The sequence below is a fragment of the Petromyzon marinus genome, chromosome 62, assembly GCF_048934315.1.
Source record: "Petromyzon marinus isolate PM22_M1 ecotype Great Lakes invasive population chromosome 62, UKy_Petmar_22M1.pri1.0, whole genome shotgun sequence".
Taxonomy (NCBI): Eukaryota; Metazoa; Chordata; class Hyperoartia; order Petromyzontiformes; family Petromyzontidae; genus Petromyzon; species Petromyzon marinus.
Window position 1 is genome coordinate 2,765,059 of NC_133728.1, and position 27,204 is coordinate 2,792,262.

The window sequence follows — 27,204 nt, forward strand, 5'->3', positions numbered from 1 at the left end:
ACGATGGTGACGATGATGACGATGATGACAATGACGATAATGATGACGATGGTGACGATGATGACGATGATGACAATGACGATAATGATGACGATGGTGACGATGATGACGATGATGACAATGACATTGACGATAATGATGACGATGGTGACGATGATGATGATGATATTGACAATGATAATGACGATGGTGATGATGATGACGATGATGACAATGACATTGACGATAATGATGACGATGGTGACAATGATGACGATGATATTGACGACAATGATAATGACGATGGTGACGATGATGACGATGACGACAATGACATTGCCGATAATGATGACGATGGTGACGACGACGACGATGATATTGACGACGACGATAATGACGATGGTGCCGATGATAATGACGACAATGATAACGATGACGACGACGATGATGACGACGACGACGACGATGACGACAACAACGACGATAACGTTGATGACAATGATGATGAAATCCGTCGCTAACAAATCGCTGCCGTGTGAGATCGCCGCTTGCCCTGTTCCACGCAACCGGTGGCACGTGGCTGCGAGCAACCGGTGGCACGCAACCGAGCCGCGTCAAGACCGCACACTCGGGGTAGCGGTCTGCGGCCCTTCGTCGAGCAACCGGCTGCGTGCAACTGCAGGCTGACGTCCAAGCATCGAGCGATGCACGGTTGCACCGCAACCGAGTTGCGTGCAACCGAGTTGCGTGCAACCGAGTTGCGTGCAACTGACCGCTCGTTGGGATGCGGACCAGTCTACAGCAACGTAACCGGCGTGCGTCCTTCTGCCGCAGCTACAATGCATAACACAAAAGTTAACCGCCACGCGCTTTTTTTTAAATATATATACCGTAGGTCATATTCCTGGTGCTTTCGGTAGAATTCTCACGACGTTTCGACTGCAACACAAGCAATCATCATCAGGTGTGAAGACCACAGCTTGTGTTGCAGTCCAAACGTCGTGAGAATTATTTCATTGTTTCCCTTCTACGTGGTGGTGACTTTACCGAAAGAACCAAGAATATGAATCCCTGCAGTCACGAAAGCTTTAAATCAAAATACCGTAGGTCGTTAATTTATTTTTTTCCTTTGTCTTTAAACGTCGTTAACCATCCTTAAAATGTTCACCTTTAAAGTGTTTCAAGGAGGAAAAAAAAGATCAAAACTTCAGTCGACAAAGGGGGTGCAGTTCGCTAAAAATCTAAATTAACTCCTCAGACGCAATCAACATCGCCAGGATTCTGCGAGCACAGGGAAAGTAATATCGTAATGATTATAGTGACAACGACGACGTTGATGATGATGATAACAATGATGACGATGTTGACGATGAAGACCATGACGATGATGATGACGACGATATTAATGACGGTGATGATGACGATGATGATGATTACAATGATGATAATGATAACAATGATGATGACAATGATGATGACAATGATGAATAGGCTGATGAATATGCTGATGATGATGACAATGATGACGATGATGATGACGTTAACAATGATGATAATGATGATGATAATGATGACGTTGATGATGACAATGATAACAATGATTACAATGATGATGATGACGTTGATGATGACAATGATAACAATGATGATGACGACGCTGACGATGAACGAGCGTTCGCCAGATGGGCGCTCCACGATACCCCCCCTCCCCCCCTCCTATAGCCCCAACCCTGAGCCACCCCTCCCTTCACCCCCCCCGTCCCCCCCCCCACCTGGGTACATGTGGAAGCTTCCAGCAGTGTTGGGGGATGGGACGGACTAGTCCATACATGAGATATAGAGGGGGGTCTGGGAGATCTCTTTGGCCTGACTTTCTCTCGTACGATTGGTTGGTTGGGGTCTGTGAAACGAAAGCGACAATGCAAAAGAGGTTACAAACCACGCTAAGCGTAGGCCAATCAGCTTCAAAGGCAATGCAACATCATGATTATTATTATTAACGAGGCTTTTGCCCGTCCAAGGACGGGTGTATTGCACTAAAATCTCAAACTTGCAAGTCAAAAAAGCAGAGCGCGACGTGATATGTACATTGCATCAATTCGTGTGCAATTATTAAGGCCGTGGTGACACAGACTTCTTGAATTTAAAGGTTTATAATCCCTTGCTCATCAATCACGACGTCCTTTTTACTTCGATGTCTCAACAGCGTGACGTAGATCACGTGATGACGTGAGGGTTCTGCCGTGGTGGTGAGGGTTGTGAGTTGACGCCGAGGAGGTGGGGAGGAGGCGCCTCGCCCCCCCCTCCCCCATGTGGAGTGACGTCACTCGCTAATTAATATTAATGGCGGGGGAGGCGGGTGTCCATTTGGAGGACGTCACCTTATGATTATTAATGAGGGGCGCTGTTCGATGTGGAGTGACGTCACATGCTCATGATTATTCATGAGGGGGGGGGTGCTCCATGTTGAGTGACGTCAGCAGCTCATGGTTATTAATGAGGGGGGCTGGTCAACGTGGATCGACATTGTCAAGCACGGGACACACAGACATTAATGGCTCATTATCGTAGTCAATCAGAGCATCTTTTTTTCACCACAAGTACGTGTGGCTAGTGCAGACTAGTTTGAACGTCTTAACGCCTGAACACAACGGCCGTTTTCTTTCCTGAAAGGGGTTCAAACGTTTAATTATATTATTATGGTGCGCGTCTCTCTCTCTGCACGTGCGTCTGCCTATTTGCTGTTCCCGTGTCTGTGCTTATAATCATTGATTCTTACTCTTTGGTTCTATTCGGTAAAGTCACTACCGAATAGAACCAAAGAGTATGGATCCTTGCAGTCACGAAAGCTTCAAATCTAGCATTGATTCTTACCCGATGATGGTCACTTGTGCTGCAAACGAAACTTCGTATTCCGTTACCATTTGAGTTTATTTTCTACGTGACTTCACCGAAAGAACCTAAGCGTATTATTCTTGTTAGAGCTGCTCAACCCGAGCTGTAAGTGTTCCGATACGTGCGGCATTGTCTCTGTGCTGTTCAACTTTCAGTTGTTCTCTGGTCTGACGCTGGTGGTGAGACTAGGCCATGAATGAGGCTGAAGTGTCTCTGGTGTAGGCCAATCAGTCGTTCACCAACATAGATCATTGTTATCAGAGCCATGTGTGCATGATCACCACCATAGATCATTGATATCAGAGCCATGTAAGCATGTTCACCATCATAGATCATTGTTATCAGAGCCATGTGTGCATGATCACCATCATAGATCATTGTTATCAGAGCCACGTTTGCATGATCACCATCATAGATCATTGTTATCAGAGCCACGTTTGCATGATCACCATCATAGATCATTGTTATCAGAGCCACGTTTGCATGATCACCATCATAGATCATTGTTATCAGAGCCATACTTGCATGTTCACCAACATAGATCATTGTTATCAGAGCCATGTTTGCATGATCACCACCATAGATCATTGTTATCAGAGCCATGTTTGCATGATCACCAACATAGATCATTGTTATCAGAGCCATGTTTGCATGATCACCATCATAGATCATTGTTATCAGAGCCATGTTTGCATGTTCACCAAGATAGATCATTGTTATCAGAGCCATGTTTGCATGATCACCATCATAGATCATTGTTATCAGAGCCATGTTTGCATGTTCACCAAGATAGATCATTGTTATCAGAGCCATGTTTGCATGTTCACCAACATAGATCATTGTTATCAGAGCCATGTGTGCATGATCACGATCAACATAGATCATTGTTGTCAGAGCCATGTGTGCATTATCACCATCATAGATCATTGTTATCAGAGCCATGTTTGCATGATCACCATCATAGATCATTGTTATCAGAGCCATGTTTGGATGATCACCATCATAGATCATTATTATCAGAGCCATGTTTGCATGTTCACCATCATAGATCATTGTTATCAGAGCCATGTTTGCATGATCACCATCATAGATCATTGTTATCAGAGCCATGTTTGCATGATCACCACAAGTGCTGCGTGTGGCTAATGCTATAACTTGATTCCCTTGCAAAAGGTTTCCTCTATTTGGTGTTTGAACATCTTAACAACAACTCCTCTTACTCTTTAGGTCATTTCGGTAAAGTCACGTGGTAGGTATAAAATAAAATAAATCACGTTTCGGGCGCACCACACAAGAGTCCATCATCAGGTGTGAAAGCGATGGTCTACTGCTGAGGCAGACTGTTTCAAAAGGTTTGAAATGGGTGTAGCTCAAGGCTCATAAAGAAGTGATGTTAATGTGAGAAATTGGCATGTAAACGCAATCATCACACCTGATGATGATTGCTTGTGTTGCAGTCGAAACGTCGCGAGAATTGTATTGTTTTAGATTTTTATTATTTTATTTTTCATACTTTTATAACTGGCAAAAGAAGTATCTCGTGATATTGCTGCTCGACCCATTCTGTGAGTGCCCACTGATACTTGCGGCATTGTCTTTGTGCCGTTCCCCTTTTGGCATTTATTTTTACACGCTTTCATTTAACTCACTCCGTCTGTTGTTGTTGTTGTTGTTGTCGTCTCAAATCTTGTAACTCAATTGTAACCCACTTCCCAATGTGGTATCGACTGCAAACCTGGTATACTTGTGTCATACTTATGACAATCCTATATTGTCATAAAAAATATATATTTTTTTAAACATTCTTTTTTACATGTTATCTTTCGGCTTTGGGTCTAATTGTACACGGTCAACTGACGTTGGCTGTGATTGGCCACGGTCCCCTTACGTTGTGGCAAGCTTCGGGGACAATTCCTGGAGTTGTAGAGTTTTGCCATTACTACTAGTGCATTTCATTAAAGCGTGTTTAAAAAAAAGTTTGTTAAATATTACTTATCTGGTGTGGCACTGATACAAGGCCAAAAACGATGCTCATATCGTCAGAGCCATGTTTAACCACAGGCACGTGTGGTCAATGCAGACTCGATTCGGCTACTGTTTGAAATCGCCAGGAAAAGGGTACAAACACCTATTATAAATACTATTTCCATACTTTGATAACTCGCAACAACAAAATAGGGGGTCCCGTGATAAAGGATTGTTATTTATGATCGCGATTGAGTTCCTTGGGGCCAGGAGAGACCCCGCCGAGCCTCAAGACTCCTTCCCAGGGGGGATCCTGCCAGGTCATGGTAGCGCAGCACGGGACGATGCTGCTGCTGGTGGTTCATGTAATGCCAACTCATACCTGTCAACCCCTTATCAGTGCCCTACCTTATTACAGACCAGTTCAGACCTTACTGGTCACCCCGTGCCCCTTATAAATCTCAACGTTCATCCTATACGCTACTATACACTACACTATACACTACACTACTACATATCTGTAAGCCCCCTTATCAGTGCCTTACAGACCAGTTCAGACCTTATTGGTCACCCCGTGCCCCTTATAAGTCGCAACTTTCATCCTACAAAGTCCCATCACAAGGGAGCAAAACAAAAAATAGACATGACATTTTTTGTCCTCAATTTCCCCTGTACAAGAATACGGGAAAACTGTATGGGTTGCAACTATACAAACTGATTAACATCATCATCATCATCACGGTGGCTATGAGATGTTAACTACCTCGCCTGGTCTACAGGAGGTCGTGGGTTCGATCCCACGGTGGCTATGAGATGTTAACTACCTCGCCTGGTCTACAGGAGGTCGTGTGTTCGATCCCATGGTGGCTATGAGATGTTAACTACCTCGCCTGGTCTACAGGAGGTTGTGGGTTCGATCCCACGGTGGCTATGAGATGTTAACTACCTCGCCTGGTATACAGGAGGTCGTGTGTTCGATCCCATGGTGGCTATGAGATGTTAACTACCTCGCCTGGTCTACAGGAGGTTGTGGGTTCGATCCCACGGTGGCTATGAGATGTTAACTACCTCACCTGGTCTACAGGAGGTCGTGGGTTCGACCCCACGGTGGCTATGAGATGTTGACTACCTCGCCTGGTCTACAGGAGGTCGTGGGTTCGATCCCATGGTGGCTATGAGATGTTAACTACCTCGCCTGGTCTACAGGAGGTCGTGGGTTCGATCCCATGGTGGCTATGAGATGTTAACTACCTCGCCTGGTATACAGGAGGTCGTGGGTTCGATCCCATGGTGGCTATGAGATGTTAACTACCTCGCCTGGTCTACAGGAGGTCGTGGGTTCGATCCCGACCCTGACGCCTGCTGCTGTGCCGGGACTTGTCTGCAAGTTGCAGAGAGGGGCACGCGGCGGGGGGGGGGGGGGGCATTGCGTCGCTCTCGGGGAGGCCCCGGGAGCGAACCAACGGCCCTCGCGCACCTCGAGGTCGTCTCCATGGCCGCCACCTCGGCCAGGGCGGCCAGGCTGAAGAAGCTCGACAAGGACCCCAGGGAGGCGTCCGATGGGGTGCCCGGCACGGACGAGGACCCCGCCGCCGAGGCGTCCGTGGGGGTGCCCGGCACCGAGGCGCTCCCCTCGGAGGCCGCACCGCGGTCCGACGGGCACGCGGCGGACGGCCGCGGCCGGTCTGCGGGGGGGGGCGGGGGGGGGGAGAAAATAAAAACGCAGACCGACGGAGCGCTAGGTGTGAACCGCGCGTGGGGCGAGCGTCCATTACGTTGGGCCCAGGACTCCGTGCGCGCGCGTGTTGAATTTCTTTCGCACCGTATTCTTTGGTTTTAAAATAAAAACGAGATGAAATTAAATAGAATAATTAAATCACGACGCTTCGGAGGCAACACAAGCTTCCGTCTTCAGGTGGAACAGTCACAAGCAGAAGATCTGTGTAGAGTACACAGCTCTGATACGATAGGGTTTATATGTAGGTTAAGGGGGAGGGGGGGGAGGAGTCATAAAGGGGGCGTGAGTGGGTGTGAGGGCTGAGTCAAGAGTGGAAGGCTGTGGTGGACTACCAACACATGCGGAGGAAACATCTGAAGTTTGGCATACCACCACTGAGAATTGCTGTACAATTAAAAGGCAGCTAACGTTTGACACGATTTATAACACCTTTACAATGGTTGCTCAATTTGAAACCATCCTCTCGGTTGAAGTTGTGTCTGTGTTTGTATATCTGGATGGCCTCGTGGACAAATCTCTGATAATAACCGGTAGGTTTGGAGAGTACCTTTGTATCGGAGAAAAAATATCATGATCGCCCACAGCGTTGTAACAGTGATCAGCCACGGCAGAAGAATTCGTTCTGCCGTGTTTCAAATCTGATTTGTGCTCGCGAATTCGGTCAGAGACATGTCGCTTCGTCTCCCCGATATAGCAGTCACCGCAGGTACAACTCAATATGTAAACACCGGGGTACTGTAAGTCAGGAACAACATCCGTATGTATCCAACCGTGCTAATGTGCGTGTGTTGAACTTATTTCACACTGTGTGTAGCCAACCGTGCTATGGGTCTCCATCAGTGTCTCTGTGGGTTTCTGTAGGTCTGGGTGTCTGTGGGTCTCTATGGGTGTGTATGGGTCTCTATGAGTGTGTGTGGGTCTCTATGTATGTAGGTATCTTGAACTTTTTTCACACCGTATGTAGCCAACCATGCTATGGGTCACTATGGGTGTCTCTGTGGGTCTGGGTGGGTCTCTATGGGTCTATTTGGATCTCTATGGGTCTCTGTAGGTCTGGGTGTCTGGGAGTCTATACATATGTACGAATGTTGAACTTCTTTCGCACCGTATGTAGCGAACCATGCTGTGGGTCTCTATGGGTGTCTCTGTGGGTCTCTATGGGTCTATGTGGGTCTCTATGGGCGTCTCTGTGTCTCTATGCATGTTGATGTATGGTGAACTTCTTTCGCACCGCACATATTCAACCGTGCTAATGGGGAGGTGCGGTGGGAAGGACAAGGATCGAGGCGCACACAAAGCAGTTCTAACGAAAATAATTTTTAAATCTAAATGACGATTTTAAAGTGGACAGCAGCGATGTACCCGACACCTGGTGAAGTGAAACACTGTTCACAGTTTAGTTGATCCGGTTAAGAAGCGACGAGCGATCACAGTTACTTCAACCGGGAGGCTTTCGCGATCAACATGTTGCTGTACTTTTTAAATCTAAATGACGATTTTAAAGTGGACAGCAGCGATGTACCCGACACCTGGTGAAGTGAAACACTGTTCACAGTTTAGTTGATCCGGTTAAGAAGCGACGAGCGATCACAGTTACTTCAACCGGGAGGCTTTCACGATCAACATGTTGCTGTAATTTTTAAATCTAAATGACGATTTTAAAGTGGACAGCAGCGATGTACCCGACACCTGGTCAAGTGAAACACTGTTCACAGTTTAGTTGATCCGGTTAAGAAGCGACGAGCGATCACAGTTACTTTAACCGGGAGGCTTTCGCGATCAACATGTTGCTGTACTTTTTAAATCTAAATGACGATTTTAAGGTGGACAACAGCGATGTACCCGACACCTGGTGAAGTGAAACACTGTTCACAGTTTAGTTGATCTGGTTAAGAAGCGACGAGCGATCACAGTTACTTCAACCGGGAGGCTTTCGCGATCAACCATGTTGCTGTACTCGTGGGGAACTGGCCACAATTCTGTTTACGTGACAGCCCTTACTAGTCGGCCGTGTCGGGTGGTGGCGGGTTTTAACGACGACACATTTCATATATTTACGCGAGCTGACCCGAAAAACCTCTATTGTGGATCACAGTTACTCGACTGCTTTGAATTTCCACTCGACGGCGACGACGACGGCAACGACGACGAGCCGCCACCTCGTCGCACGATCGTTTGTGATAGCCAGGGTCGTTCCTTCAACAAATATCGACGCCGCCGCGGCCGCCCCTCCCCCCGCCAAACGCGCGCCGTCACCTGACGTGGGCGAGAGCTGCCCGTCGGCCGAGCGGACCAGGTGGGTGATTCGAGACTTTCGCGCCTTCCTCTTCTGGCTGCCCGTGAGGCTGCCCGCCGTGGGCAGCCTGCCCGGGCCGCGGCGGGCCGGCGGGGCGGCGCCGGCCTTGCGCGAGACCGGGGAGCGCGGGGAGGCCGGCGCCCCGACGCGCGCCTCTCCGTGGGGGGCGCGCGGGCAGGAGGGCCTCCCCGACGGGCCCGGGGTCGAGGGGTCGCCGAAGGAGCAGGAGGAGGAGGAGGAGGAGGTGGTGGGCGGCGGCGGCGGCGGCCCGGACGCGGAGGGCCTGCAAGCGGGGCCGGAGTCCCGCTTGTGCTTGTACTTGCTCACGATCTTGTGGAACGGCTGCTTCTTGGAAGATGGGCCGCCTAGGGATGGTGTGGGGGGTGAGAGAAGGGCGAGTGGGTGAGGGGGTGAGCGGGATAGAGGGCGAGCGGGAGAGAGGGTGAGAGTACGGATCAGGGTGGCGGCGGCGGTGATGCAAGTGGGCCTCACAGCGAGAATCCCTGGGTTCGATTCCCGACCTGGGCGCCTCTCTCTCTCTCTCTGTGTGGAGTTTGTATGTTCTCACCCTGCCCCGCAGCGTGTCAGTGGGTGTGTGTGTGAAAGTGTGCGTGAGAGTGTGTGTGAGAGTGTGTGTGAGAGTGTGTGTGAGTGTGTGTATGAGAGTGTGTGTGTGAAAGTGTGCGTGAGAGTGTGTGTGTGAGAGTGTGTGTGAGAGTGTGCGTGAGTGTGTGCGTGAGAGTGTGTGTGAGAGTGTGTGTGAGTGTGTGTGTGAGAGTGTGTGTGTGTGTGAAAGTGTGCGTGAGAGTGTGTGTGTGTGAGAGTGTGTGTGTGAGAGTGTGTGTGTGTGTGTGTGAAAGTGTGCGTGAGAGTGTGTGTGAGAGTGTGTGTGAGAGTGTGTGTGAGAGTGTGTGTGAGTGTGTGTGTGAAAGTGTGCGTGAAAGTGTGTGAGAGTGTGTGTGAGTGTGTGTGTGAAAGTGTGCGTGAGAGTGTGTGTGAGAGTGTGCGTGAGAGTGTGCGTGAGTGTGCGTGAGAGTGTGTGTGAGAGTGTGTGTGAGAGTGTGTGTGAGAGTGTGTGAAAGTGTGCGTGAGAGTGTGTATGAGAGTGTGTGAAAGTGTGCGTGAGAGTGTGTGTGAGAGTGTGTGTGAGAGTGTGTGTGTGACCGGCTCCAGTTTAACAGCAGAGGCCTCACTCCGAATCAGTCGAGCGGCAATATCTTTTCATCGGTTGCGTAACGCTGTGTGGAAGCTACCTGGTCTGTCGCTCCGCACTAAGCTTCAGGTCTTCTCGGCCACAGTCATTCCCTCCCTTCTCTACGCTTGCGAAACGTGGACCCCCTTATTGGAACATCTTCGCCGGTTAGAAACATTTAGGCTAGCTTGCCTACGATCCATCCTGGATTTAACCAGACTGGATTGTGTGAGGTGCTCACAAATCTTTGAAAGATCTGGGCAAGGTCCCATCGGTGAGCTCCTCCGGCAGGCAAGGCTGCATTGGCTGGGTCATGTAGCCCGCATGCCCAGCCACCGCATGCCGAAACAGCTTTTGTTCGGCCGGATCGAGGGGGCTAAACGGGTGCGGCACAAGCTAGAGAAGAGATGGAGTGATGTGGTACAGGAGGACGTGGAGCTGAGTGGACTTGCCGATGACTAGTACCAGCGGTGTCAAGATCGGCCTCTGTGGAGGAGGCTCGTGAAGGACGCTACTGGGCAGTTGGAGGTAGTCGCCCTCCAACAACAACAGAGGGCGGAGGAGCGACGCTCACAACAACGAGCGGAGCACCAGGTGGCTAAAGCACAGCAGGTTGGCACAGTAGGGGGCACAGGTGGTGCATGAGCCAGTCATCTCAGTCAGCTTAGTCAGTCGACCCGTGGCACTTGGGTCTGCCCCGTGACCTCCTGCCAGCGGGCGTTCGACACTTCACGTGGCCTCAAGGTGCACATGGCCTGGCACAAGCGTCGTGGTGACGTCACCGCCACTTAGTGGCGAATGGCGGTTGTTGTTGTGAGAGAAGAAGTCACCCCCTGTGAGTGGCTGGCTGAGATGCCATCTATTGAGGAAGTACTGAAGGCGATCCAGAGTCTGAGACCAGGAAAGGCAACGGGCAGAGATGATCTCCCAAGCGAAATGCTGAGGGAGGGTGGCGTTTGTGCACAGACTGCCCTATATGACATCATAACAACAGTCTGGACCACTGGACGGGTTCCGCAGGATTGAAAGGATGCCCTGGTGGTCCCCCTCTTTAAGAAGGGGGACCGCACAGACTGTAACAACTACAGGGGCATCTCACTCCTCAGTGTGCCGGGAAAGGTCCTGGCAAGGATTATTCAACATCGCCTTGCCAGGCACGCTGAGGAGATGCTTGCAGAGCCCCAATGCGGTTTCAGGAAAGGGCGGTCCTGCATAGATGACATTTTCCGTCCAGCTGCTACAACCGAGGTGTAGGGAATTCCAACAAGACCTATATCTCTGCTTCATTGACCTGGTCAAGGCTTATGATACCATCAGTAGGCCTGGGCTCTGGGTTGTTCTTCGTGCTTTTGGAGTCCCTGACCCTCTGCTCACGATCATTAAGGACCCTCATGATGGTGAGCGGGCCCGGGTAAAACTACGTGGCCGGAAGTCCGAGCCTTTCCCTGTACACCTTGGGGTGCGACAGGGATGTCCTCTGGCTCCCACATGATTTAACATCTATTTCGACCACGTAGTTCGTGAAGTCTTCGATGGCTGTACCGGAGGAATTCCCATCTGGTACAGACACAATGGGAGGCTGATCGATGCCCGGGTGTGGTCAAGGGATGGCTCCCTATTGGTCAACCAAGTTATGTATGCCGATGATCTGGTAATTGCTGCTGACTCAGAAGAGGAGTTGGAGGCACTGCTGCTGAACCTGGAGCTTGCCACGAATAGGTTGGGGCCTTACCAAAACTAAGCACCTGCCTGGGTATTTTGTACCATCGGACACTCCACCCCCACAACTCCCAATTGGTGATGGGGAAGTTGTGGAGAGAGTGGAGAGTTTCCCATACCTGGGCAGTGTGCTCATGACCGGCTCCAGTTTGACAGCAGAGCTCTCACTCTGAATCAATCGAGCGGCATTAACTTTTCATTGGTTGCATAACGCTGCGTGGAAGCTACCTGGTCTGTCGCTCCGCACAAAGCATCAGGTCTTCTCGGCCACAGTTATTCCCTCCCTCCTCTACGCTTGCGAAACGTGGAACATCTTTGCCGGTTAAAAACATTTAGGCTGGCCTGCCTACGATCCATCCAGGGTTTAACCAGGCTAGATTGTGTGAGGAGCTCACAAATCCTTGAAAGATCTGGACAAAGTCCCATCGGTAAGCTCCTCAGGCAGGGAAGGCTGCGTTGGCTGGGTCATGTAGGCCGTATCGAGGGGGCTAAACGGGCGCGGCACGGGCTAGAGAAGAGATGGAGTGATGTGGTACAGGAGGATGTGGACTTGCCAATGACTGGTACCAGCGGTGTTAAGATCGGCCTCTGTGGAGGAGGCACGTGAAGGATGCTACTGGGCAGTTGGAAGCAGTCGCCCTCCAACAACAACGGAGGGCGGAGGAGCGACGCTCACAACAACGAGCGGAGCGCCGGGTGGCTTGGCACAGAAGGGGGCACAGGTGGTGCATTAGCAAATCATCTCAGTCAGTCGACCCGTGACACCTGGGTCTGCCCCGTGACCTCCTGCTAGCGGGCATTCGACACTTCACGTGGCCTCAACGTGCACCTAGCCTGGCACAAGCGTCGTGGTGAAGTCACCGCCACTTAGTGGCGAACGGCGGTTGTTGTGAGTGTGTGTGTTTGTGTGTGAGAGAGAGTGTATGTGAGTGTGTGTGAATGTGTGAGAGAATGTGATAGTGTGGGAGAGGGTGTATGGCGGTAGTGTAGCGGTTAGCGCGCTGCGCTATGAATCTAAAGACCCAGGTTCGATTCCCGCTCACGGTCAACATCAGTGACGATTATCTTGGGCCGGTCCTGGGCCTCCCCTAGGTCGACTCAGCCTCAAATGAGTACCAGCTGTTGCATCGGCCAGTCGTCTCAGTCAGTCAACCCACGGCACCAGCTGGGTCTGCCCCGTAACCTCCTGCCAGCAGCGAGGCCTTCCACACTTCAAGTGGCCTCAGAGTGCACCTAGCCTGGCACAAACGCCGCGGTGACCTCACCGCCACCTGGTGGCGAACATCAGCGTTGGGGAGACAAAGGCCGGCCGGGCGTGGTACTGGTCACCCATCCCCGGCCTTCATAGGTGCTGCTACTCGCTAAACAGCACTTGGCCCGACAGCCCGTTCAGGCTACACAGGGGATCTTTATCTCTGTGCGTGACCCGTGGTAGGCGCAGCGGTTAGCCGCTCTGCGCCGTCAACCCGGCGACCCGAGCTCCATTCCCTGCTCACATCCACAGAGAGGCCGGAGTGTACGATGTACGAGTTGGAGACTGCACAGATTGTGTGCACCATGGGGGTCTGATGAGAAGAACGCTCATCACGCGCCGTAATGGTGAAGTATGGGCGGCGGCAGCGACGGGACTGGTGGCGATAGTGGTGGTGATAGTGGTGGCGATAGTGGTGGTGCTGGGGGTGGTGGTGATAGTGGTGGTGCTGGGAGTGGTGGTGCTGGGGGTGGTGGCGATAGTGGTGGTGCTGGTAGTGATAGTGGTGGTGCTGGGGGTGGTAGCGATAGTGGTGGTGCTGGGGGTGGTAGCGATAGTGGTGGTGCTGGGGGTGGTGGCGATAGAGGTGGTGATAGTGGTGGTGGTGATAATGGTGGTGCTGGTAGTGATAGTGGTGGTGCTGGTAGTGATAGTGGTGGTGCTGGGGGTGGTGTCGATAGTGGTGGTGCTGGTAGTGATAGTGGTGGTGCTGGGAGTGGTGGCGATAGTGGTGGTGCTGGTAGTGATAGTGGTGGTGCTGGGGGTGGTAGCGATAGTGGTGGTGCTGGGGGTGGTGGCGATAGTGGTGGTGGTGATAGTGGTGGTGATAGTGGTGGTGGTGATAGTGGTGGTGCTGGAGGTGGTGGCGATAGAGGTGGTGATAGTGGTGGTGGTGATAATGGTGGTGCTGGTAGTGATAGTGGTGGTGCTGGGAGTGGTGGCGATAGGGGTGGTGCTGGCGGCGGTGGTGATAGTGGTGGTGGTGGTGATGCTGGCGGTGGTGGCGATAGTGGTGATGCTGGCGGCGGTGGCGATAGTGGTGGTGGTGGCGGTGGTGGTGATAGTGGTGGTGATAGTGGTGGTGCTGGCGGTGGTGGTGATAGTGGTGGTGATAGTGGTGGTGGTGGCGGTGGTGGTGATGATGATGATAGCGGCGGTGGTGGAACTTCCTGACCCCATTCCCCCTAGCGGTCATCCTTGAACCGTAGCTCATCCGACCCTGCGAGCCGTCACCTCTGTCTGCGGGCGAGCGAGTGAGCGGTTTCTTGCTGGGAGGCTGCGACGTGGGAAGTCGACTCAGCTTCTCCTCCAACTCCTTCTGCAGTGAGCCCAGCCTGCGCACGCAGACCACAAAGGCGAAGGTCCCGCCCCCCCGTGTGTAGCCTCAACAGACTGTACGGGCAAGTGCTGTTAGCGAGTACACGCACGGACGCAACGACGATGACAACAATCGCCGTTTCCAACCGCTCCCCAACGTCGATCCGACGTTGGGCGTTCACTGGGTGGCCCCGAGCGGCAGTGGCATCACCGCGGCGCTCGTGCCAGGCTAGGTGCACTCTGAGGCCACGCGAAGTGTCGAAGGCTCACTGCTGGCAGGAGGTCACGGGACAGACCCTGCAGGTGCCATGCGTTTACTGACTGAGCTGATTGGCCGATACACCACCTGTGCCCCCCCCCCACTGTGCCAACTTTCTGCGTTTTTATCCACCCGGCGCTCCGCTCGTTGTTGTGAGCGTCGCTCCTCCGCCCTCCGTTGTTGTTGGAGGGCGACTGCCTCCAACTGCCCAGTAGCGTCCTTCACGAGCCTCCTCCACAGAGGCCGATCTTGACACCGCTGGTACCAGTCATCGGCAAGTCCACTCAGCTCCACGTCCTCCTATCCCACATCCTCCTGTACCACATCACTCCATCTCTTCTCTAGCCCGTGCCGCGCCCGTTTAGCCCCCCGGCCCCCCTATCCGGCCAAACAGAAGCTGCTTGGCGCACACGCGGTGGCCGAGCATGCGCAGATACGCATTTAACACGCACACACACACACACGCATTTAACACGCACACACACACACACGCATTTAACATGCACACCCACACACACGCATTTAACACGCGCACACACGCATTTAACACGCGCACACACACACGCGCACACACGCATTTAACACGCGCACACACACACACGCACACACGCATTTAACCCGCGCACACACGCATTTAACACGCGCACACACACACACGCGCACACACGCATTTAACACGCGCACACACACACGCGCACACACGCATTTAACACGCGCACACACACGCGCACACACGGACGCAGACGCGCGCGGTCACCGTGGCTTGTCGGAGTCTTTGCTGCGCGTGCGTTTGAGACGTCGCGGGGAGACGGGCGAGACGGGCGAGACGGGCGAGACTTGCTCCTCCTCCCGACTCCTGTGGGGCTCCTCCCCAAGGCTCCGCAAGCCCTTCTTGCCTGCAACACAGAGACACGGAGTGAGGCCGCCCCCACCCCCCCCCCCCGCGGAGGGTTAACAAGACTGTTGGGGCAAGCGCTGTTAGCAGCGAGTAGCGGTACCCATGAAGGCCGGCCGCTGTGGCACACTGGGGCGGGTGGCCGACAGCGCGCCCGGCCGCCTTTGTCTCCCCAGTGGCGATGTTTACTACGCGCCGCTAACACCAGGTACTCATTCGAGGCTGAGTCGACCCAGGGGAGGGCCCAGGACCGGCTCAAGACAAATCGTCGCCGGTGCTGGCCGTGAGCGGGAATCGAACTCCGGTCGCCCCGGGGGTTTCGTAGCGCGGCGTGGCGCCGACCGCTGCACCACCACCGCTCCCCACTACGCGCACACACGCACGTGCACACATACACGCACACACACACACACGCACACACGCACACACACACACACGCACACACACACACGCACACACACACACGCACACACACACGCACACACACACACACGCACACACACGCACACATACGCACGCGCACACACACGCACACACACACACACACGCACCCACACGCACACACACACACACGCACGCGCACACACACGCACACACACACACACACGCACACACACGCACACACACACACACACGCACACACACACGCACACACACACGCGCACACACACACACACGCACCCACACGCACACACACACACACGCACGCGCACACACACGCACACACACACACACGCACACAACAACAACCGCCATTCGCCACTAAGTGGCGGTGACGTCACCACGACGCTTGTGCCAGGCTATGTGCACCGTGAGGCCACGTGAAGTGTCGAACGCCCGCTGGCAGGAGGTCACTGGGCAGACCCAGGTGCCACGGGTCGACTGACTGAGATGACTGGCTGATGCACCACCTGTGCCCCCTACTGTGCCAACCTGCTGTGCTTTAGCCACCCGGCGTTCCGCTCGTTGTTGTGAGCGTCGCTCCTCCGCCCTCCGTTGTTGTTGGAGGGCGACTGCCTCCAACTGCCCAGTAGCATCCTTCACGAGCCTCCTCCACAGAGGCCGTTCTTGACACCGCTGGTACCGGTCATCGGCAAGTCCACTCAGCTCCACGTCCTCCTGTACCACATCACTCCATCTCTTCTCTAGCCCGTGCCGCGCCCGCTTAGCCCCCTCAATCCGGCCAAACAAAAGCTGTTTCGGCATGCGGTGGCTGGGCATGCGGGCTACATGACCCAGCCATCGCAGCCTTGCCTGCCGGAGGAGCTCACCGATGGGACCCTGCCCAGATCTTTCAAGGATTTGTGAGCTCCTCACACAATCCAGTCTGGTTAAACCCAGGATGGATCGTAGGCAGGCCAGCCTAAATGTTTCTAACCGGCGAAGATGTTCCACCAGGGGGGTCCACGTTTCGCAAGCGTAGAGAAGGGAGGGAATGACCGTAGCCGAGAAGACCTGAAGCTTAGTGCGGAGCGACAGACCAGGTAGCTTCCACACAGCGTTACGCAACCGATGAAAAGATATTGCCGCTCGACTGATTCGGAGTGAGACCTCTGCTGTTAAACTGGAGCCAGTCATAAGCACACTGCCCAGGTATGGGAAACTCTCCACTCTCTCCACAACTGCCCCATCACCGATTGGGAGTTGTGGGGGTGGAGTGTCCGATGGTACAAAATACCAAGGCAGGTGCTTAGTTTTGGTGGGGCTGATGGTAAGGCCCCACCTCTTAGTGGCACGCTCCAGTCTCAGCAGCAGCGTCTCCAACTCCTCCTCTGACTGAGCAGCTATTACCAAATCATCAGCATACATAACGTGGTTGAGCAATAGGGAGCCATCCCTTGACCGCACCCGGGCATCGATTAGCCTCCCATTATATCTGTACCATATGGAGATTCCCCCGGTACAGCTATTGAAGGCTTCACGAACTACGTGGTCAAAATAGATGTTAAATAATGTGGGAGCCAGAGGACATCCCTGTCGCACCCCAAGGTGTACAGGGAATGGCTCTGACTCCCGGCCACGTAGTTTTACCCGGGCCCGCTCACCATCATGAAGGTCCTTAATGATCGTGAGCAGAGGGTCAGGTACTCCAAAAGCACGAAGAACAACCCAGAGCCCAGGCCTACTGATGGTATCATAGGCCTTGACCAGGTCAATAAAGCAGAGATGTAGGTCTTGTTGGAATTCCCTACACCTCTGCTGTAGCAGACGGACAGAAAATATGGCATCTGTGCAGGACCGCCCTTTCCTGAAACCGCATTGGGGCTCCGCAAGCCTCTCCTCAGCGTGCCTGCCAAGGCGATGCTGAATAATCCTTGCCAGGACCTTTCCCGGCACACTGAGGAGTGAGATGCCCCTGTAGTTGTTACAGTCTGTGCGGTCCCCCTTCTTAAAAAGGGGGACCACCAGGGCATCCTTCCAATCCTGCGGACACACGCACACACACACACACACGCACACACACACACACACACGCACACACACACGCACACACACGCACACACACGCACACACACACGCACACACACACGCACACACACACGCACACACACACACACGCGCACGCACGCACGCGCACGCACACACACGCACACACACACACGCACACACACGCACACACACACGCACACACACACGCACACACACACGCACACACACACGCACACACACACGCGCACGCACGCACGCGCACGCACACACACGCACACACACGCACACACACACGCACACACACACGCACACACACACGCACACACACACACACACACGCACCCACACGCACCCACACGCACACACACGCACGCGCACACACACGCACACACACACACACGCACGCACACACACACGCACACACACGCACACGCACACACACACGCACACACACGCGCACACACACACACACACACGCACCCACACGCACACACACACACGCACGCACACACACACACACGCACGCGCACACACACGCACACACACACACACGCACACACACACACACACACACGCACACACACACGCACACACACACGCACACACACACACGCACACACACACGCACACACAGGCACGCAGAGCCAACCCCCCCCACCCCCCACCTCGGTCGAGGTTGGCTCTCAACGTCGTGAGCATCCCCTCCAGCACCAGCGTCTTGTAGAGAGCGCCCTTGCACGTGCGCTTCGACTTCCTGGAGCCGCTCTGCTCGCCGTCGCCGCCGCCGCCCAGCCCCGGTGCATCGTGGGAGGCTCCGGCGGCGGGGCAGCCTCTTTGCAGGGCACGCTGGGCAAAGCCGCCGACGCCGTCCGCTGAGGTAATGTGTTTCGCTTTGGCCTGCCGGAGCAAAGGCGTGGAGAGGGGGGGGTGGGGGGCGGTGAGCGACGGGGCGCCCACGCCAACGCGCGTTCAGCCGGGAAACGCGGGACACGCTGGGCCGACGTTGAGCAACCGCTCTCCCGGCGTTGGCGCAACGTTCGCGCGCCATTGTGCCGTCATACTTACAGTCACGTGACCATCGTCAAGGGTTTCCATTTTCACCGCGGCGTTGCCCGCAGCGACCGGGCCCGGCGGCTCCGCTGCGGCCCGCTCTTGCCTAGAATCGTCCATCTTCGCCTCCATTTTCACTTTCCTGATATTGAAAAAACCTGACGCGCACAAACACACAAACTCCATCGTGACGCCCCCAACAACAACAACAGCAGCAGCAGCAGCAGCCGCCGCCACCCCCAGCACCACCACTATCGCCACCACCCCCAGCACCACTACTATCACCACCACTCTCAGCACCACCACTATCGCCGCCACCCCCAGCACCACCACTATCACCACCACTATCACCACCACTATCACCACCACCCCCAGCACCACCACTATCGCCACCACTCTCAGCACCACCACTATCACCACCACCCCCAGCACCACCACTATCGCCACCACCCCCACCACCACTATCGCCACCACCCCCAGCAACAACAACAACAACCGCCATTCGCCACTAAGTGGCGGTGACGTCACCACGACGCTTGTGCCAGGCTATGTGCACCCTGAGGCCACGTGAAGTGTCGAACGCCCGCTGGCAGGAGGTCACGGGGCAGACCCAGGTGCCACGGGTCGACTGACTAAGATGACTGGCTGATGCACCACCTGTGCCCCCTACTGTGTCAACCTGCTGTGCTTTAGCCACCCGGCGCTCCGCTCATTGTGCTGAGCGTCGCTCCTCCGCCCTCCGTTGTTGTTGGAGGGCGACTACCTCCAACTGCCCAGTAGCATCCTTCACGAGCCTCCTCCACAGAGGCCGATCTTGACACCGCTGGTACCAGTCATCGGCAAGTCCACTCAGCTCCAGGTCCTCCTGTACCACATCACTCCATCTCTTCTCTAGCCCATGCCGCGCCCACTTAGCCCCCTCAATCCGGCCGAACAAAAGCTGTTTCGGCATGCGGTGGCTGGGCATGCGGGCTACATGACCAGCCATCGCAGCCTTGCCCGCCGGAGGAGCTCACCGATGGGACCTTGCCCAGATCTTTCAAGGATTTGTGAGCTCCTCACACAATCCAGTCTGGTTAAACCCAGGATGGATCGTAGGCAGGCCAGCCTAAATGTTTCTAACCGGCGAAGATGTTCCATTAGGGGGGTCCACGTTTCGCAAGCGTAGAGAAGTGAAGGAATGACCGTGGCCAAGAAGACCTGAAGCTTAGTGCGGAGCGACAGACCAGGTAGCTTCCACACAGCGTTACGCAACCGATGAAAAGATATTGCCGCTCGACTGATTCGGAGTGAGACCTCTGCTGTTAAACTGGAGCCAGTCATAAGCACACTGCCCAGGTATGGGAAACTCTCCACTCTCTCCACAACTGCCCCATCACCGATTGGGAGTTGTGGGGGTGGAGTGTCCGATGGTACAAAATACCTAGGCAGGTGCTTAGTTTTGGTGGGGCTGATGGTAAGGCCCCATCTCTTAGTTGCATGCTCCAGTCTCAGCAGCAGCGTCTCCAACTCCTCCTCTGAATGAGCAGCTATTACCAAATCATCGGCATACATAACATGGTTGAGCAATAGGGAGCCATCCCTTGACCGCACCCGGGCATCGATCAGCCTCCCATTATATCTGTACCATATGGAGATTCCCCCGGTACAGATATTGAAGTCTTCACGAACTACGTGGTCAAAATAGATGTTAAATAATGTGGGAGCCAGAGGACATCCCTGTCGCACCCCAAGGTGTACAGGGAATGGCTCTGACTCCCGGCCACGTAGTTTTACCCGGGCCCGCTCACCATCATGAAGGTCCTTAATGATCGTGAGCAGAGGGTCAGGTACTCCAAAAGCACGAAGAACGACCCAGAGCCCAGGCCTACTGATGGTATCATAGGCCTTGACCAGGTCAATAAAGCAGAGATGTAGGTCTTGTTGGAATTCCCTACACCTCTGCTGTAGCAGACGGACAGAAAATATGGCATCTGTGCAGGACCGCCCTTTCCTGAAACCGCATTGGGGCTCCGCAAGCCTCTCCTCAGCGTGCCTGGCAAGGCGATGCTGAATAATCCTTGCCAGGACCTTTCCCGGCACACTGAGGAGTGAGATGCCCCTGTAGTTGTTACAGTCTGTGCGGTCCCCCTTCTTAAAAAGGGGGACCACCAGGGCATCCTTCCAATCCTGCGGAACCCGTCCAGTGGTCCCGACTGTTGTTATGATGTCATATAGGGCAGTCTGTGCACAAACGCCACCCTCCCTCAGCATTTCGCTTGGGAGATCATCTCTGCCCGCTGCCTTTCCTGGTCTCAGACTCCGGATCGCCTTCAGTACTTCCTCAACAGATGGCACCTCAGCCAGCCACTCACAGGAGGTGACTTCTTCCAATATTTGAGGCACCGCAGCCTCAGCAGGGTCATCCTCACTTTGTGCCACGATGTTTTCCTGGCTGAGGGATTTTCCCTCCCCCAGGACCTCACAGAAATGCTCAGCAAATCTGCAAACCTGTTCCTGGGGCAAAACAACCCCCTACCTCCTCGCGGTGCCGGACGGGCAACTCTGTCGTGGACAGTGCTGTGGGGGGAGATCCAATTTTAATTGGCTCCTCCCCTCATGGCATATGTGTCCACCACAGGGGCTAAACGGGGGCTCTGGACGGGTGTGAGGGGCTGGTAACCCCTCCACCTTCAATTAATTACCACGAAACCACGAGTTAAACCACCCCCAGCACCACCACTATCACCACCACTATCACCACCACTATCACCACCACTATCACCACCACCCCCAGCACCACCACTATCACCACCACCATCACCACCACTATCACCACCACCCCCAGCACCACCACTATCGCCACCACCCCCACTCCGGGGCCACGTGAAGTGTCGAAGGGCACGGGGAGGTCACGGGGAGGTCACGGGGAGGTCACGAGGAGGTCACGGGACAGAGCCTGCTGCGGGTGGTGCCACGGGTTGGCCGGGACGACTCGCAGGTGCGTCAGCTGTGCCCCCCCCCCCCCCCTCACTGCGCCAACTCGCTGCGTTTCATCCGCCCGGCGCTCCGCTCGTTGTCGTGAGCGTCGCCCCACGCACCCTTCACCACCCTCACCGCCCCACGTGATCCCCCCCCCACCCCCGCCTCCTCGCACCGCATCACCGGCCCTCACCGTGCTGAACGTCGGCTTCAACGTCCGTGCTGAGCTCCTCCTTGTGGCGGCGCTCGACTGCCATCAACCGCACCCTCCCGCTCTCCCCTCCCCGTCTCTTCCCTCCGTGCGTCCCCTCCTCCTCCTCCTGCTGCTCCTCCTCCGCTCCTCCTCCTCCTCCTCCACCTCCTCCTCCACCGCCTCCTCCTCCCGCTGCAGCCTCCAAAGCGAACCGCTCCGCCCTCGCCGCCAACTTCCTGCCACCGGCGGCGGCGGCCGCCTTTGGCGGGGAAGTAGGCGGCAGCGGCAGGAGGAGCGGCGGCAGCTGCTGCCGCGGCAACCTCTCGCCCACCTCCTCCTCCTCCTCCTCCTCCTCCTCTTCCTGCTGCTCCTCCTCGTCGTCGTCGTCGTCGCCGTCGTCGTCGCCGTCGTCGCCGCCGCCCTTGGCGACCGAGTCGATGGTGAGGTCCACGATGGAGTCGTGGGCCGCGGCGCGACGGTCGCCGGCGTGCCCGCCGCCCGCCGGACGAACCCCGTCCTGGCCGAGCCGCTGGCGTCTCTTCCGGCGCCGGCGCCGCGCCGCGCCGGGCCTCCCGCCGGCGCCGCCGGGGGCGGCCGCGGCGGCCGCGGGAGCGCCCGCGGCGGGCCGGGGTGGCGGCGCGGGCGACGGACGCGGGGGGGGAGGAGGAGGAGGAGGAGGCCTCCCGTCGGGGGCGTCGGTGGACAAGCGGTCGGAGCACATCTGGGCAGGGTGGGGGAGAGCGTGGGGAGAGCGAGGGGAGAGCGAGGGGAGAGCGTGGGGAGAGGAGAGCGTGGGGAGAGGAAGAGGAGAGCATGGGGAGAGGGTGGGGAGAGCGTGGGGAGAGCGTGGGGAGAGCAATGGGAGAGCGAGGGGAGAGCGTGGGGAGAGTGAGGGGAGAGCGAGGGGAGAGCGTGGGGAGAGCGTGGGGAGAGCGTGGGGAGAGCAATGGGAGAGCGAGGGGAGAGCGAGGGGAGAGTGAGGGGAGAGCGAGGGGAGAGCGTGGGGAGAGCGTGGGGAGAGCGTGGGGAGAGCAATGGGAGAGCGAGGGGAGAGCGTGGGGAGAGCGAGGGGAGAGTGTGGGGAGAGCGTGGAGAGAGTGTGGGGAGAGCGTGGGGAGAGCAATGGGAGAGCGATGGGAGAGCGATGGGAGAGCGAGGGGAGAGCGTGGGGAGAGCGTGGAGAGAGCGTGGGGACAGCGAGGGGAGAGCGAGGGGAGAGCGTGGAGAGAGCGAGGGGAGAGCGAGGGGAGAGCGAGGGGAGAGCGTGGGGAGAGCGAGGGGAGAGAGCGATGAGAGAGAGCGTTGCTGTTTAGGCGAGCGTTCCCCAACGGCGAAGGGGTGTCGTGCAAACACATTCAGCGAGGACCTGCCGTACACCGCACCTACGGTTAGCGCCGTCGGCTCAGCACGGTGGCGAAAGAAGTTCAACGTACACACACGTACACACGTACACACGTACACACGCACACACGTACGTACACACACGTACACACACGTACACACATGTACACACACGCACACACGTACGTACACACACGAACGCAGAGAGGAGGGAGGGAGGTGAGGGGAAGGAGGGAGGGAGGAGGGGGCGGGAGGGAGGGGAGGGAGAGAGGGAGTGGTGGGAGGAGGGCGAGGGAGGGAGGAGGGGGTGGGAGGGAGGGAGGGAGGAGGGAGGAGGAGGGGGAGGGAGGGAGGAGGGGGTGGGAGGGAGGGAGGAGGGAGTGGGAGGGAGGGAGGAGGGGGTGGGAGGGAGGGAGGAGGAGGGAGGGAGGGACGAGGAGGGGGAGGGAGGGAGGAGGGGGTGGGAGGGAGGGAGGAGGAGGGGGTGGGAGGGAGGGAGGAGGAGGAGGGAGGGAGGGAGGGAGGGAGGAGGGGGTGGGAGGGAGGAGGGGGTGGGAGGGAGGGAGGAGGAGGGGGAGGGAGGGAGGGAGGAGGGGGTGGGAGGGGAGGAGGGGGTGGGAGGGAGGAGGGAGGAGGGGGTGGGGAGGAGGGGGAGGGAGGAGGGGTGGGAGGGAGGGAGGGGGCGGGAGGGGGGGTTGGGTCTGTACCTCGGCGAGCTGAAAGAGGGCGGAGATCCCGCGCTCCTCCGCTGCAGCGGAGCGACGCGATTGGTGGGTCTGCGTCGATGGGACCTGCGCGGGAGCCAACGGCGGGAGGGGGGGGGAGGGTCCAGATCGTGAAACGGGACGCCGAGAAGAGGCGGTCACAGGCACGGGCGGCCGGTGATTCAAACGGTCCGGCACAGAGAGCGCTCGGCACAAAACGCTGAGCGCAGAGGCACACAGCTCCCAGATACGGGCAGAGCACCACCGCCAACGCCGCCGCCGCCATCACCAACAACCGCCGTTCGCCACCGGGCGGCGGCGGCGGCGGCGGCGACGTCACCACGGCGCCAGTGCCGGGCCAGGTGCACGTCGAGGCCACGCGAGGCGTCGAACGCCCCCGCCGGCAGGAGGTCACGGGGCAGGCCCAGCAGGTGCCACGGGTCGGCTGACCGAGATGACTGCCGCCACCACCAGCGGGAGTGCTTCTCACCTCGGAGGGAGAGCCTTTGAGCGCTTTCTCTCCGGCCAGCAGCAGCAGACTCAGCCCTCCCGAGTGCGCCAACGCGTCTGGCACAGAGAGAGAGCCACCGCACCAGTCACTACCATGACAATAGCACCATAATTCACCATCACCACCAACATAATTCACCACCACTACCAACATAATTCACCACTACTACCACCATCATTCACCACCATTCACCACCACTACCACCACCATTCACCACCATTCAACACCACTACCACCACCATTCACCACCACTACCACCATCATTCACCACCACTACCAACATAATTCACCACCACTACCAACATAATTCACCACCACCATTCACCACAACTGCCACCACCATTCACCACCACTACCACCATCATTCACCACCACTACTACCATCATTCACCACCATTCACCACCACTACCACCACCATTCACCACCACTACCACCACCACTACCACCATCATTCACCACCATTCAACACCACTACCACCACCATTCACCACCACTACCATCATCATTCACCACCATTCAACACCACTACCACCATCATTCACCACAACTACCACCACCATTCACCACCACTACCACCACCATTCACCACCACTACCACCACCATTCACAACTACCACCACCATTCACCACCACTACCACCACCATTCACCACCACTACCACCATCATTCACCACCATTCCACACCACTACCACCACCATTCACCACCACTACCACCATCATTCACCACCATTCAACACCACTACCACCATCATTCACCACCACTACCACCATAATTCACCACCATTCAACACCACTACCACCACCATTCAACACCACTACCACCATAATTCACTACCACTACCACCATAATTCACTACCATTCAACACCACTATCACCACCATTCACCACCACTACCACCATCATTCACCACCATTCAACACCACTACCACCATCATTCACCACCACTACCACCATAATTACCCACCACTACCACCACCATTCACCACCACTACCACCATAAGTCACCACCATTCACCACAACTGCCACCACCATTCACCACCACTACCACCATCATTCACCACCACTACCACCATAATTCACCACCATTCAACACCACTACCACCACCATTCACCACCACTACCACCATAATTCACCATCATTCAACACCACTACCACCACCATTCACCACCACTACCACCATCATTCACCACCATTCAACACCACTACCACCATCATTCACCACCACTACCACCATAATTGACCACCACTACCACCATAATTCACCACCATTCAACACCACTACCACCACCATTCAACACCACTACCACCACCATTCAACACCACTACCACCACCATTCACCACCACTACCACCATCATTCACCACCACTACCAACATAATTCACCACCATTCACCACAACTACCACCATCATTCACCACCATTCAACACCACTACCACCATCATTCACCACCACTACCACCATAATTCACCATCACTCACCACCATTCACCAGCACTCACCACAACAACAACAACAACAGCGGTGGCGACGGCGGGGTGGTGGCGGTGGGAAAAGATTTCCGCGTCGCCCCGTGGGCGAGGCCCCCAGGCCTACAGGATGTGGCCGGACCCCGCGTCGTTTAGAACCTCCAACACCTGGAACTCACCTCGCGCGGGCGAGTGCGGACGTGGGGTCTGGTGGAAATCATTTGTTGTTGTTGTGGCCCTCGTTAAGTCTGCGGGTTCCCCCCACCACCCGGCGACCTCCTGTGACTGCCGCCACTACCGACGGGCGCTGAACCACGGTCGTTCGCACACCACCATTCACCACCACTACCACCACCATTCACCACAACTACCACCACCATTCACCACCACTACCACCATCATTCACCACCACTACCACCACCATTCACCACCACTACCACCATCATTCACCACCACTACCACCACCATTCACCACCACCACCATTCACCACCACTACCACCATCATTCACCACTACTACCACCACCATTCACCACCACTACCACCACCATTCACCACCACTACCACCACCATTCACCACAACTACCACCACCATTCACCACCACTACCACCACCATTCAACACCACTACCACTATCATTCACCACAACTACCACCATCATTCACCACCACTACCACCATCATTCACCACCACTACCACCACCATTCACCACCACTACCACCACCATTCACCACCACTACCACCATCATTCACCACCACTACCACCATCATTCACCACCACTACCACCATCATTCACCACCACTACCACCATCATTCACCACCACTAACACCATCATTCACCACCACTACCACCACCATTCACCACCACTACCACCATCATTCACCACTACTACCACCATCATTCACCACCATTCACCACCACTACCACCACCATTCACCACCACTACCACCATCATTCACCACTACTACCACCATCATTCACCACCATTCAACACCACTACCACCATCATTCACCACAACTACCACCATCATTCAC

The 27,204-nt window shown here is 55.6% G+C and overlaps 1 protein-coding gene across 1 annotated transcript; it reads right to left on the reverse strand.

Annotated features, from left to right (window-relative positions):
* Window positions 1–1,721: 1,721 nt before the first annotated feature.
* Window positions 1,722–25,709, reverse strand: LOC116957836 (uncharacterized). The gene is made up of 10 exons (XM_076053666.1): window positions 24,677–25,709; window positions 24,190–24,273; window positions 22,142–22,862; window positions 19,003–19,145; window positions 18,603–18,834; window positions 15,370–15,508; window positions 14,270–14,370; window positions 8,834–9,238; window positions 6,317–6,524; window positions 1,722–1,879 (listed from the first exon to the last, which is right to left on the reverse strand). Exons 1-10 carry the CDS (start codon window positions 24,848–24,850, stop codon window positions 1,798–1,800), a joined length of 2,289 nt encoding a protein of 762 aa, XP_075909781.1. The 5' UTR covers window positions 24,851–25,709; the 3' UTR covers window positions 1,722–1,797.
* Window positions 25,710–27,204: the final 1,495 nt, after the last annotated feature.